This window comes from Antennarius striatus, chromosome 4 (assembly GCF_040054535.1).
Source record: "Antennarius striatus isolate MH-2024 chromosome 4, ASM4005453v1, whole genome shotgun sequence".
In the NCBI taxonomy this organism is placed as follows: Eukaryota; Metazoa; Chordata; class Actinopteri; order Lophiiformes; family Antennariidae; genus Antennarius; species Antennarius striatus.
The window spans coordinates 8545257-8560173 of record NC_090779.1 but is presented as its reverse complement, the minus strand read 5'-3'; the positions used below and the strand labels follow the sequence as shown (position 1 = coordinate 8560173).

Here is a 14917-nt window from a genome sequence, read left to right as displayed (position 1 = left end):
AAAGCCAGTTGGCTGCAGTAGGTTTTAATATAATGCCTGTTTCTTATCCTCAGCATGAAGTAGTTTGAGTGGAGTGGAGTAAGCTCAAAGAGGTAGCAAAATAAAACATTCAAAATATAATGAAAATTTGTGTCAATATATGAAATTAGAAGTGATATGTTCGCAGTCATTTGAGAAAGAGTTTGGAGTACGTTTTTGTCTTTTAATCACTAAAAAATTGTGTCTGTGGATCAATTGATCTGTCTGTGTGTGTGTTTGTTTTTGTGGGCTACTGGAAATGTAATTAAATAAAATCAAATGATTATTTTCTGCATAGATAATCAGGCTTACACAGTTAGCACACCATGGCCCAAGCTACCTCTGAGGTGCAAGAAAATAAGAAAATATGAAAATCTGGTTTTATAACCTCTCATTTTTATTATAATAATTAAAACTTGAATGCAAAAATTGTGTGTCTTTTAACAAAAGATTTAGGGTAAAGCCCAGTAATAAACAATTGTAAACATTTAACAAGCATGAACTTCGGGACATTTCTTCTACATTTTGTTGAAAACCATCATAAGTTACTTCACTCAGTTGAAATTACTTTTTTAGAATAACCAACATTCATTGAGTTGCGTTGCACCGCATCATTTAACGTGATAATTTTTAACAGCCGTAGTAACACAACTTCGCCGTAGGGGGGCAGCAGCGCCGGTTCCTAGAAAAGTGAGTCTTCTCAACCTGACCGACGAAAAGTTTATTTACATCCGGTGAAAGATTCAGCTCCTCCTGAATGATTAATTAGTGGATATATTGGTAAAATACGCCATTGTTTGTTTCTTTTCAAAGTGCAACATTTGTTTTAATTGCGGCATTATGTGTAACTTTAACCTTTATTTATAGTATCAGCGTTCCAGCTAATTGCTGGGATGCTAGAGCTAGCTAGTAACCCTAACGACAGCATAGCTAGCGTTAGCTTGTTACTTAATTGTGTAGGCTTGTTGTTGCTGTGAAGTGCATCTGTTCGGACTTTCTCTGTGTTGTCATTTTATTTCAATTAAAATTCAGCAGAATCGGACATAATTTAACAGACATGTAGATCAAAACATCGCACTTTATTGTACTTTACTGATTAATGTGAAAGACATAAACTGCCAACGTTGAAATTAATGGAGGATTGTTGATATTTGGCAACATGTTTCATTTACAAACAATACAGTTTAACAGATTCAGTAATACAGAGTTAGCAAAGCTTAGCTAATCAGAGTACGTCAACTGCAGTTTATCCAAAATGTTTTTCTTTGTCTTGTTAAAATCAGACCTGGCTGATAAGTAGATTTACATTTCAAATTTACATCAGTTTGGCAACAATCAACACATCTTTATAAAAGTTTAAACAGTATCTGAACGCTATAACTTAAATGTAGACTGGGCTTTTGTCGTAGTCTGTATTAATGTTATCTATGGGTGTAATACAGTGGCAACTGGGTGGTGTATCGGACGCTGTATCATTTGTTGACTTCTACATGCAGACAACAAAGATGGAGTCCAGTGAGGAGGGAGGCATCGGTGCTGGAGGTTCTGTGGGAGAGGATAACTACTTCTTGGGATACACCTTTACAGATCGCTCCCACTCCAGCCGTGTAGTGAAGAGCATCATGGATTTGTGTTTGGAGGATGGCCTCTTCGCTGACGTCACTATCACTGTGGATAGCAGAGAGTTCCAACTACACCGATTGGTCCTGTCAGCACAGAGCAGTTTTTTCCGCTCAATGTTCACCTCCAACCTCAAGGAGTCCCACGACCGCTCAATTGAGCTGAAGGATGTTAGTGCCACTGTCTTTCAGCTGCTGATTGACTACATCTATCATGGCACAATTAAACTAAGGGTGGAGGAGCTGCAGGACACTTACGAGATGGCAGATATGTACCAGCTGACGGCACTGTTTGAAGAGTGCTCCCGCTTTCTTTCACGAACTGTTGAGGTCAAGAACTGCTTGCAGGTGAGTCACTGTTTCTCAAAAGTTTGAAAGTCAGTGTTGCTTAGTCATTAGTATAGTCATTATTTTAGTCTTTTTTTTTTGCCTAGGTGATGTGGCTTGCAGATAGACACAGTGACCAGGAGTTGTATACAGCAGCCAAGCATTGTGCTAAAATCCACTTGGCCCAGCTTCATCAGTCTGAAGAGTTTCTCAACCTTCCTCTTTGTCTGCTCCTGGATATCATCAAAGGTATCACTCCGTCTTTCCCTTTTTCAAATGTTGGATATTACTGCCAGCTAAAGATTAAAAAATTAAAGATTAAACACACTTTATTGTCCACACAAATGGGGAAATTATCTTTACACTCCTTGTTGTACATGCATATACATATATACTGTATGTGTTAGTAGCACAGCACACACAAACACTGTATACAGGCCCCTATAAACACAACACACTAGGGGCCTGCTGGCATGCAATTAATCACACATGATTAATAATCACACATGACTGGGGGAGGCGAAGTGATGGGTCGCGACTTTGGGGTGTGTCTCAAGGAGCAGCTTGTGGGGGGGACGGTGCCTTGCTCAAGGGCACCTCGGCAGTGGCTGGGAGGTGAGCTGAAGCCCCCACTGTCATCTCACACTCCGAGGATGTCCGGGGAGAGCGGGATTCGAACCACCGATGGCTGGGCGATTTCTGGTCCTAAGAAGTTTGCTCTACCGCTGAGCCACTGCCAATGAATCATACTTTTGCGCCAAATGGTACATTTTTTGTAAAATTTTTTTGCTTAATTATTTTATAATATTAAAATATGAGGTAAAATACTTTTTTTATTGTTACTATAATTTAATATCAATGTTAGGATTTAGGAGCTCAGACTCAGACCTCAGTTGACTGGACATCTTACAGTTGTAACTGAATACTCCTGTACTACACTATCAAGTCTTCAACAAAAATGTAAAAGCCATGCGAAAATATTAAAAGTATATTTATGTGGCTCACTAGGCCTTGTGTTTCCATGCATTCAGATGGTGTTCCAAGCTCTCAGAATCCAACAGTGGCCATTGAATCATGGATAAATCACAATAAGGTGGAAAGAGAAGAGTTTGCCTGTATTCTCCAAGAAAATCTCAAGGTAACAATCTTTAAATTGAAAGCCAAAAATATTATTGAATTGAAAGTATTTATGCATGTGCTGTCTGATGTGCTTTTGTTTGTCAACAGGAAATTGGTGAGAATGTCCACATTTACTTGATTGGTAAAGAAGAGACCCGGACTCATTCCCTGGCTGTGTCGCTTCACTGTGATGAAGATGATGCAATAAGCGTGAGTGGCCAGAATAGTTTATGTCATCAGATCACTGCAGCCTGCAAACATGGAGGTGATCTGTACGTGGTTGGAGGATCTATCCCTCGACGCATGTGGAAGTGCAATATGCACACCATGGACTGGGAGCGCTGTGCCCCACTGCCGAGAGACCGTCTCCACCACACAATGGTTTCTGTCACTGCTGAGGATGCCATCTACTCCCTAGGTGGTAAGACGTTGCAGGACACGCTGTCCAATGCTGTTATCTATTACACCGTAAAAGACAACATGTGGACAGAGACCAGCCCTCTGGACACCGCAGTGTCCGGTGCTGCTGGTGTTAATCTGGGAGGTACCATCTACCTGCTTGGTGGGGAGGAAAATGACATGGATTTTTTCACCAAGCCGTCTCGACTGATCCAGTGCTTTGACACCGCTTCTCAAAAATGTCAGATCAAACCATACATGCTGCCTTTTGCTGGCTGCATGCACGCTGCTGTTCACATGGATGTGATCTTCATTGTGGCAGAGGGAGACTCTCTTGTGTGCTACAACCCTCTGCTGGAGAGCTTTACCCGCCTGCGCTTCCCTGAGGTCTGGAGCTGCATTCCTTCACTGTGGAAGGTGGCCAGCTGTAATGGCTGCATATACGTTTTCAGGGACAAATGTAAGAAAGGCGACGCAAACACGTTAAAGTTTAACCCGGCAACATCTGTTGTCTCTGTAATAAGAGGGATTAAAATCCTCCTCACAAACTGGCAGTTTGTTTTGGCTTAAACTGTCCTCTGGATGTTCACACCGTGGTCCACAGACCAATCAGGGAAGACTGTTGGATAATTTATCGTGACTTCACTGTTCAGACATCCTGAGTGGAGACCTGCTCTAAATGTATTTTCTCTGCCGGTTTCTGTGTCACTCATTCCATTCTGACTTCCCCACCAGACCTATAAAAACAGCCCAGCGTTGTGATGTGTGTCACTCGCTTGTATTACAGTGTGCCTAATTGTGGATCCATTAGCTAAGAAGTGAAACAGTTTGTGATGATGCTGTAACCAGTGATGAACTAATCAACATTGTTTCCCTGTGCTCTACTCGTGATTGACAGGCGTAAACAACCTCGGGTGTACAATCTAACTGACCATGAAATATTTTTTAGTATGCTGTACATCAATAAGTGTATCTGGATGATGATAATGAAGTTAAATATCCTCCTATGCCACATTTTAAGTCGCGTGTGTATAAATATGATAGCTAAAAATATTTTTTATCTTTTAAATTTTTTTGCCTTAAGATTGTATTATTTTTTTATTTACATTGTACAAGATTAATAGAAATGTAAAATATCACTGTAGCCACATGCTGTCACTGCTTGTTCTGATGTTTATGTACTTTCAGCCTTTATATCTTAACCATGTTTTACTATTTATACCATGTTTATTGCCAGGGATTTAGAATCTTTCTGTCTCACAATTATACAGCAATGCATTTATAAATGGCACACCTGAATAACTCCCAACAGTATTTATCTTTGGATTGGTAATGCATCTTATGAATGGCGAGGTGATAGGTGCCTGTTTTGTCCTTGGGGGAGGGGAGGGGGGGGGTTCTGAAGGAGAGAAAGCTACTACAGAGAGGCCAAAACTTTGATCCCATTGATGCCTTACAGGAGGTTGTGCAGCTGAAACCCAAACCCAGTAACATGTCAGACTTTGTGATCTATTCTAAGCATCAGTTGCTGACGCCAAGATGAGGCTTGAGGGTTTCTGGGGGCACATATATGCTTCCATAAGATCTCCCAGTAGGCACTGTCAGCCAATGCAAACACCATCATACATGCAGACCCTTAATGTTGGGTAATAAAGCTGTTTATAGCTCCCCTATCACAGCTCCACACTTTTTAGAGCTTTCGCTGGATGTGTTTTTAATGCTCCGGAGGATTGTGATGTAAAAAAATGTCCAGTGTTTGGTCTGAGTGAGCTTAATGTGAAGGTAGATCGCTAGGAGCTCTAGTGACCTTGGGACAGCTTGCTGAGGGAAGGACAGAATTCCTGAAGGGGCACATGGTCTAGAGTGACAAGGCCATCTGCTGTAGCGCCAGCAGTAGGAGGAAGGTGGAGGGGGTTGGACACAAGGGGTGCTGAGAATTCCTTTCACTGGGGTGTGGAGGGAGTAGATATTCTGGGATATCACTGCTAGCACTCCGCCGGGAAACGTGTTTCTTTGGCATTTTTCAAACGGAACTCTGACGGACAATTCTTGAACACTTGATGGTGAGAGAGGATCGCTGCAGCGTTAAATGGGGATGGTATTTTTTCAGCTCTCCACAACACAGTTGGTGATAATGGTCTTGGTGGGTTGTCGTTTTACTTCAGTGGATCCAGTTTCCTCTCCGTCTCAGCTACGCCGGAGCTGAGAGAGCGGGATCTCATAGGCCTTCTGGCTCCGACCTCTCAGAGGCTCCTCTTTAAGGGATCTTTGGTGTCGTACTGTGCATGGCAAGGATCTACTCTCTTGCTGCTTCGCTAGAATTGGATGGCCTAAACGAATGAATATTTTTATGTGGCGCCTTGCACCAGAGATGGGCCAGGACCAAACCAAGCAGCAGATAGAGAAGGGCCTGAGGTTGTATCAGTCCAATCAGACGGACAAGGCTCTGCATGTCTGGACAAAAGTGCTGGAGAAGACCTCAGATCCTGGAGGCAAGTTTCGGGTGTTGGGGTGTCTAATCACAGCTCACTCAGAAATGGGAAAATATAAAGAAATGCTCAAGGTAAGCTTTGCAATGAAGGACCAAGTTGACCAAACAACATAAATTCAGTGTGTGTTGATGAGTATACTCACAGTTGAAATGTCAGTAAAATAGAAATTAAATACTCTAAATATGCATAATGTTTAGCATTATGCAATTTGCAGTAGTGTGTGTGACCCTGAATGCTGTTCAGCTCAAGATTTTATGTCACCTTGTCTGCTCATATCCAATACAGCTTGTGTTTTAGCAGCATTTTAAAATTCACAGAATATGTGAATGCGATCAGGTCAAAGGTCACCTCCTTGTTATATTTCCAGCGATCTTGACAGGCATGGGTTAATTTGTGGCTTCCACGCGATGCAGAGTAAATATGTGCCCTGCAACCTTAGTACCTGTGGGGTGTCTTGTTGACATAATCATCTTTTCTCAAGTAGCACCTACTCTGTTTCACACAGTTTTAATGAGGACTTTATAAAGAAGAGGGCTTATGTCTTTGAATATATGCATCATGGCAGGTTTTTTATATACTTATATTTAACCATTTAGCACAATGCAATGCACAATGTACTTACAAGCTTCCCTTTGTCTCATACCCTTCCCAGTATGCCCTAGATCAAATTGACACAGCCAGAGAAATGGAGGACCCAGACTACTTGACGGAGGGTTATCTGAACTTGGCACGCAGCAATGAGAAGCTGTGTGACTTCCAGAAGACCGTGTCCTATTGTAAGACCTGCTTAAACATGCAGGGCACGACTGTCAGTCTGCAGCTCAATGGACAGGTGTGTCTTAGCATGGGCAACGCCTTCCTGGGCCTCAGCGTCTTCCAGAAAGCTCTGGAGAGCTATGAGAAGGCCCTGCGCTACGCACACAACAATGACGACAAGATGCTGGAGTGCAGGGTGTGCTGCAGTCTGGGAAACATCTACGTCCAGCTTAAGGTTAGCACGTGTCTGAATTGTGATTATTTTGAATGTGTGCTGCAAAACACTGCTGAAAACACTGTCAGGTGGAGTTGAGTATCATCTTTTGAATAACTCAGAAATGATTCTTGCATGTGATAGTAAGGAGTTTGAATAAGAACATTTCAGCTTAACGTTTCTAGAACGCTTTGATTATTTGCAGTCATCTCAGGTATTTTGTTTTGATAAAATATTCATTAGATTGCACGTGTGCCTTGTGCAATCAATTCAGATGTTGCCAGCGTATTTGCGGAGCATGATAACACTGCAGAGCATCCAAGCAATCATCATCAATGGTTAGCTCATCTAGTGCTTGGCATTGTCAAACAAGGGCGGAGTGAGTGGGCTTTCTGGAGGGGGGGGGGGCTTATGTAGTACCCTTGACATCGGAGATTTGTAAGAGTAATCCCCCCGGCTTCCCAGGGAGGATTGGTTTCAATGGGATTGTGGCGAAATAGCTTTTGAAGAATGTAATCACGTGTCACCTTATTTTATGACAGAAAACTTAAAATAATTGTTTTCGTATTGGAGACATTCATCACATGTATGACCATTCAGTCCATGTCAGGAGTCCTAAATCATACAACTGACTAAGATGCAGCCATTTCTGGGTAATAACTGGATGTCAGACGTCTTACTCATCAATAACCTCCGCCAACAGGACTATGAGAAGGCCTTGTTCTTCCCCTGCAAAGCAGCTGAGCTTGTCAATGACTATGGCAAGGGTTGGAGCCTCAAGTACAGAGCCATGAGCCAATACCACATGTCTGTCGCCTACAGGAAACTGGATCGCCTGCCAGACGCCATGGAATGCTGTGAGGTATTGTTTCATAACCAACACACAGTTGCCGTCCTCAGAGATTCGTCACTCAAAGGAAAACTTGCGTAACCCTTATGGAGGATGTCACAGTTTGCGTTTCCTCACAAAGTCGGCATCTCCTGATGCCTTGGGCTGCAGATACGGTAGATGTGGGGCTATCGATAGGTGTGAGCAGCTGTTGTCCTGTAGTTTCAGGCCGCAGACCTTGACAAAAATATTCTCACAGAGGCGCTGGTTGAAAGTGATAATGATGAGGGCCGCGTTCGTCCTCACTATGTTCTAATTATGTACTGAGGGTGAAAAATATCTTGATGTCATTGCCTAGGAGTGTAAAATTATAGTAACAAGACAGCGAGATGCATTTCAGATTTATTACTTTTGCCAAACACATTTAGCAAAACAATTTACACTTCTTGTCATTTTGCGAATACCAGAGCAGAAGAGGTTCCCGAAAGGTGAATTGATGTCACATCACTTGTTAGTCTGATTTGGGGGGGAAACCGCTTACATTTGTAAACCATAAAAATAGCTTTCATTTTCAGGATTCATGTCTTTTTTTTTAATTAATTCTCCTCTTTAAAATATTTAAATCCATAATGGGACTGAATTATGATGTACATTAAATTGTTCAGCTAAATTCCTTCCTTCTCCACATATCAAACCAGATTCACAATTTTGCACAATGATAATCCGTTGTTTTATTTAAGTAGAGCTTTAAAGACCTCATAGAAACTAAAAACTGTCCTCCTCTTCAACAGGAGTCGATGAAGATCGCTCTCCAGCATGGCGACCGTCCTCTGCAGGCTCTGTGCTTACTGAACTTTGCAGACATACACCGCTGCAGACATGATGTTGATGTAAGTTAACAGCATATATGTTATTTGTCTTATTTTGTATATATTTTGTTATATTTGATATGGTGAGTTTAATTTTGGTCTTTCTCCCCATCCGTACAGAAAGCATTCCCTCGCTATGAGTCTGCACTGGGTATCATGACTGAGATTGGAAACCGTCTTGGACAAACACATGTCTACCTGGGAGTTGCAAAGTGTTGGCTTGTGCAGAAAGAATTTGACAAAGTAACAGTAATTACATGCAAATCTTGAGATTCTTGATGTAATATAGGTTGTTACTCATCACGGGACTTTCTTTTGACAGGCTCTTGACTCCTTGCAGCGAGCACAGGAACTGGCAGATGGAATAGGAAACAAGGTAACTGGAGCTCTTTACAGCCCAGAACACACACACGACACTTGTAAGATTTTTTGTCTAATGCATGCTTGTATAAGGAAATATCTAAAGATCATGTTTTTGACTGTCGGATAATTTAATGACCTTTGTCACATTTTATTCTCATTAATTATGATGATTAATGATGAAATCATCAGTTTCTTCATAAAGCAATAGCAGGCGTCATTTCATTTACTTTATTTTCTGCGCTATGAGGCACACTGAACTATAGGGCGCACCTTCAATGAATGGACCATTCAAATTGTTTTTCATATATAAGGCCCTCTGGATTATAAAGTGCACTGGATTATAAGGAGTATCTCATTGTAAGGCACACCTTCAATGAATGGCCTACTTTAAAACTGTTTTCATATATAAAGCCAACTGGATTATAAGGCGCATTGTCAGTTTTTGAGAAAATTAAACGCTTTTTGGTGCGCCTTAGAGTGCGGAAAATACTGTATTTTGAATGACTTTATCTTGAGATCGGGATTAAATTTTTTGCCTTAGTAGTCAGCAGAGCGTCTTGACTTTTGTAGCCTACTGGACAACAACACATCTACTTTGAGTTAATAACTGTATATAAACCTCGTTTCGTTCTGCTCTGACACTTCACTTTACAGGATTGATGATAAAAGCTTTTTCCGCTGCCTACACTATTTATTAAATCCGTCACAGCTTTACAGTACATTCATGACATAGCAAATGCTCTAGTCAGCTGCTCCTCGCAACTGTCTCATCCTAGAAGGTCCATTTGGAAACAAGCACCGCATAACAACACTATTGTTATTCCTTAAAATAATTAGCAATCATAAAAATAGTCATATCAAATAACTAGGTAAAGCATTATTACATCTTGTACTTCACTGGAGGATCTCTGTTCCTGTAAGTCGCAGCCTTAAACACGAGTTCACCAGAGCAAACATGCTTGTGTGACACAATGCACAACAAGTTGAGTTGTCACTGATGGTGTTTTCTGACGTGTGCCTGAAGCTGTGTACGATGAAGGTGCACTGCCTGAACGAGGGGATTTATCGCAGCCGGGGGCAGCAGGACCAGCTCAGAGAGCAGGTGGTGAAGTTCTTGCAGTGTGTCGAGGAGCTGGAGCTCTACTGCGGCATGTGTGGAGAGTCCATCGGGGACAGAGACCAAAAACTGCAGGCCTTACCCTGTTCCCACATTTTCCATCTCAAGTGGGTGTAGTTGACACAGCATTCATGACTTTAATTGTTTAAGAGATAAATAATGGAGTGTTAATCATTGTCCTTTTAAAAAAAAGAAATGTTTACAAGCCGCCAAACACGGCTGCTGACTCTCCCCCTGTGTTCTCCCCTCAGGTGTCTGCAGACAAACGGGACAAAAGGTTGTCCTAAATGTTTCAAATCCTCCATGAAGCCTGGATTTGTGTGATTGCGAGACTGTGTTTTTCAGTTGGATCTGCAGACATAGGATGAAGCCTCGCAGGCTCCTGACTGGTCTGAGACGAGCAGGCAGCCTCAGGATAAGCTGAAGATGTTTTGAGGAGTCATGCTTCTTTGCTCTGTGCAGAGGGTGCTGAACTGAAGCCAGAGGGCTGCATGTCGCAGCTCTGGCATCCACCTTCTGACAGACGGCAGCCTGTGAGTTCCAGAAAACCGAGGAAGTTTAACGGGCAGTGTCACATTTCAGCATTAGCTGAAGAAAGAAGCCACATTGTCTCTGATGACCGGTCATTTGTTGTGGAGTTTAAAGCTAGAAGATCACGGACCCACCGGAGAGCATTTATACTTGCATTCTTGTACTTGCTATTTTACGAATTAGAGTTGATCATTAAAGTCAAAATGAAAAGATCTTCAGTGATACGTCAGTCATCTCATCGTGGGGTTTGTCTCTTTAACACAACAGATACTTTTTCTTTCTTTTTTTTACTCCGCTGTTATCTGATGTTTTTAAACAGAACCAAGAGCCATTTCTGATTTTAAGTGATTTCATACATGGTATATTTATTATTGTATTCATGTACATACTATTCTATGTGTTTTGAAAGTTTGATTTATTTGAGTTTTGTTAAACCTAAAATGAGCTAAAACCTCTTAACCATTCAAAAACTAGTATGTCTTTACAAAACAGGTACATGCAGCTGTTTTTTTTTTCCTTTTAAACTGAGATTACGACACACTTTGTGTTCACAGGAATTTCTTTTTTGTTCGTGACTGGGACTGGTTAACTCTTAAGTCTGACAATATATACAGGTAACTGATGACAAAAAAAACTATTTGGATCTCCTTTGACCAATGACACGCCCATCAGACAGTAATCTACAGGCGACACAAAACGTTTCAGTGTTTTTCTATTTGAAGCCGTAAATTTTGGGAATATCTCAGTCAGATTAAGGGTATTTACTTGCTTAAGCGTTTTAATTCCGAAAGAAACTGAGCTCACATTATTTGTATTTGCATGTTTCATTCACAAAATCAAGCAGCAAAGCAGGATTTCATCATTTTATGTCAATGGAAATGTATTTACCGTACTTATTTCAGAACTTTATTATAGTACTTAAAATTCACTGACTTTTAATCATTCATATTTCTTATGTTTTTATTATATTTAATTAAGGTATATTTTACTTAAAGAGGAAAAAAGCTACATCAATAAAAGTCACGATTTCACCAAAGATTGTTCAAATATTGAGATATTTACGCTACATTTATTTTTAGGTCATATCTGTCCATTGTAAACTCTTTTAAACACTGAGAATTTGTTTGGTGTAAACAGGACAATTGTTTGGTGTAGCGAGGTATTGATCCCTTGAATACTAATAATAGATATTATAGGTACTTTTAAAAATACAAGACTTTCCTGGATTCTTGGATGTTTTGTTTTCTGTCTGATTGGACAAACATGGTGAGAAGAGAGAGGCGAAATATACTGTACAAGCTGTTAGGGTTCTGATTCTAACAACACACCATCAGCTGAGGCCCCTCCATCCAAAAGAACATTGATTCTCAGTCTTTCTCTCTTCTATAGTCCATTTAAACCTTTGAAAAGCATAGATATTATGTACGCTTCTTTTACTTTCTGTAGTATAAATCACGTTACTGATGGTACAGCCATTCATCTTTTATGGCTTGAACTACCTCTGTTTTTGCCTCTATGCTTTGCCTCCTTCAGAGGATTGACGCGGTCATAACACAACATTTAGATATTTATGTTTTTCTAAGTATTTTAATGATTTACAGTGATCGAAATGCATTGTTAATATATTTATGCATCGAGTCAAACCGGGAAACCATGGCAGTTTTCATCTTCGTTAATAAAGAACACTGAAAATCAATGTGTGTTCCCTTTCAATGCTTCTGACGCTTGTTTGAAGTGTATTGGTTTTTTTTTCCTTCTCTCTGAACAGTAACAGATCTTCCTCTGATGTACTATATTTGTATTCAACCAGTCATTCTGGTTTCCCAGCATTACAGCATTCCCTGACCTGTCAGCTCCAGGTAAAGGTTGCAGCCTCCTCCCCATCTGAAACACCTGAAAAGCAGGTATGATGACTTCCTGTAACTTCATTTCCTACGAGTGTTTCGACCCCGATGGCAGCAGTAACTTTACCCTCTGAGAAGGACTTACTTTGCCCTCAATGCTCTGGCATTTACTGTGTGCCTGTTCTCCTGAGCTGTGGCCACAATATCTGCAGAATTTGTTTACAGAAATTCTGGGAATGGAGAGGACGTCGAGAATGTCCTGTGTGTCGCATCGTGTCCGTCCCCCAGAGGCCTCCTATCAATCTGGAACTAAAGATAGCCGCTGAGGAGTATCAAGAGCAAAAGACCAACAGGGATCAGGTTTGTCCTCTTCACCAAGAGAAGCTGACAATTTTCTGCCAGAACGACGAACAGCTCATCTGTCTGGTCTGCCAAATGTCAAAACGCCACAGGATCCATGAGTGCTACCCCGTAGAGGTGGCGTCCCTTCAGAAAAAGGTAGAGTAAGATACAAGGATGACTTCAAACATGATCTGACAGAATCACACAACCCCATCACCTCTGAGAACAGACGTCTGAGAACACTGTGGTTGTTAGACGAGTAGTAGGCATTTCATGAAGCCTATAACTAGAGATTATTTTCACTGCTAATTGTTTTTTCACTCACTCTATCATTTAATCCATATCATCCAGAACAAGTCCCAGGTGACATCTTCACATTTTATTTGTCTTTACATAAGCAACAAATTAATCATCAAGCAGAAGACTAAGATCAACATTAGAAATGCAGACAAAACGAGATGAATTGTTTCATTCCTGATTTAAACTCACGGTTGTTGTGTGAATGTTTCAGGAAGAAATATCAACCAGGCTGGAGTCGATGAGGAAAAAACTCAGCGTATTGATCAAGACGAAAGAGCAATGGGAGGACACAAAGATCTTTATTCAGGTACTCAGTAGAACACTAATGTCTGGCATTCATACCTCAGTCTTCTCACACTTTTGTGAGGAGACAGAGGTATTTTGAAGTATCTGACATTCTAAAGCGTCATTCTGTTTTTACAGTTTCATGCTCAGAGAAAATCTTCCTTTTGTTAATTACTAACAAAAACCCCTCTCCAACTCTACAGAGTCAAGCTTGTAAAAACGAGAAAACGATAAAGGAGGAGTTTGAGAAGCTGCACGGTTTCCTCTGGGAGGAAGAAAAAGCAAGAGTGAAGGCGCTCAGACATGAGGAGGATATTAGGACCAAGGTCATGTGTGACAAGCTGAAAAACATCACAGACCAGATCGAAAAGCTCTTTTCCAACATCAGTGGAATTGAGGCGGCCCTCAGGGCGAAGGATTTCCCATTTTTGCAGGTACGTTTACACATTCTGGAAACATATCTGAACCTCAATGACAAGAGTAAGATGCTCATAAATGTGTTTATTACACATAGCTGGGACAGGTGCCAGTGACATTACAGTTATAGCAGTAACTAGCCTTTCACCTGGATTCATCAAGCATTTAGTCCTAGAATTTTTTTCATAAGATGCTTTTATTTTTTTAAGGACTACAAGAAGACAAAGAAAAAGTAAGCATGTTTTAGTATCTACCAAAAACTAACAAACTGTCTGCATACTAAGTTTTAATCCTGGTGTGCTTCAGCGTCATTATCAACATTCAAGAGCCGGAGTGTTTAAGAGAAATCCTGATCGACTCTGCAAGACATCTGGTGTCACTTAAATTTGAAATGTGGAGAAAGATGGCCAGTGTCGTCGCCTGTGGTGGGTAAACAAACACTCAGTGTCCATTCAAGTATTTCCAGTGTGTCTGAACTTTGACTGTACTTTCAGTTCCCTTCACTTTGGATCCAAACACGGCCCATCCCAACTTAGCGCTGTCTGAGGAGCTGACCTGTGTACAGAGCAGCAGCAGGCAGATCCTACCTGACAACCCTGAACGTTGCACTGCCCATATGAGTGTCCTGGGAGCCACCGGCTTCACATCTGGAAAGCACAGCTGGACCGTAGAAGTGGGTCAAGGCAAAGAATGGTACATTGGGGTGGCCACAGAGTCCATCAAAAGGAAGAGCGTCGTCAACCTAAACCCACCTGAGGGTTTCTGGGTAATCGGCCTGTGTAGTGGAGACTGTTTCTGGGCCCAGATGTCACCTCCAGTCAAGCTGGTGGTGAAGCAGAAGCCCGCGAGGATTACCATAAAATTAGACTTTGAAAAAGGAAAAGTAGTTTTTATCAACACTGCTGACTTGACAACAATGCACACATTTAATGACAAGTTTACAGAGAGGATTTTTCCCTACTTCTCCCCTGGATTGAATCAAGACGGGAAAGACTCGAGTCCACTGAAAGTCTGTCCTCTGAAAATGACAGTGGAGACGGAGAACGCTCACACACAGTAGATGTTTAGCTCTGTGA

The 14917-nt window shown here is 41.3% G+C and overlaps 3 protein-coding genes across 3 annotated transcripts; all 3 read left to right on the top strand.

The window, feature by feature from the left end:
• Positions 1–742: 742 nt before the first annotated feature.
• Positions 743–4785, top strand: kbtbd4 (kelch repeat and BTB (POZ) domain containing 4). The gene is made up of 5 exons (XM_068313360.1): positions 743–798; positions 1515–1985; positions 2072–2213; positions 2996–3102; positions 3192–4785. The coding sequence occupies exons 2-5, from the start codon at positions 1524–1526 to the stop codon at positions 4050–4052; spliced, it is 1572 nt and encodes a 523-aa protein (XP_068169461.1). The 5' UTR covers positions 743–798; positions 1515–1523; the 3' UTR covers positions 4053–4785.
• A 165-nt stretch (positions 4786–4950) lies between these two features.
• rapsn (receptor-associated protein of the synapse, 43kD) lies at positions 4951–12343 on the top strand. Its single transcript, XM_068313532.1, has 8 exons — positions 4951–6045; positions 6627–6965; positions 7648–7806; positions 8565–8663; positions 8763–8885; positions 8965–9018; positions 10030–10229; positions 10374–12343. Exons 1-8 carry the CDS (start codon positions 5821–5823, stop codon positions 10444–10446), a joined length of 1272 nt encoding a protein of 423 aa, XP_068169633.1. The 5' UTR covers positions 4951–5820; the 3' UTR covers positions 10447–12343.
• A 229-nt stretch (positions 12344–12572) lies between these two features.
• Positions 12573–14906, top strand: LOC137594449 (zinc-binding protein A33-like). The gene is made up of 6 exons (XM_068313923.1): positions 12573–12995; positions 13351–13446; positions 13628–13858; positions 14051–14073; positions 14148–14266; positions 14336–14906. Exons 1-6 carry the CDS (start codon positions 12606–12608, stop codon positions 14899–14901), a joined length of 1425 nt encoding a protein of 474 aa, XP_068170024.1. The 5' UTR covers positions 12573–12605; the 3' UTR covers positions 14902–14906.
• The last annotated feature ends 11 nt before the right edge of the window (positions 14907–14917 follow it).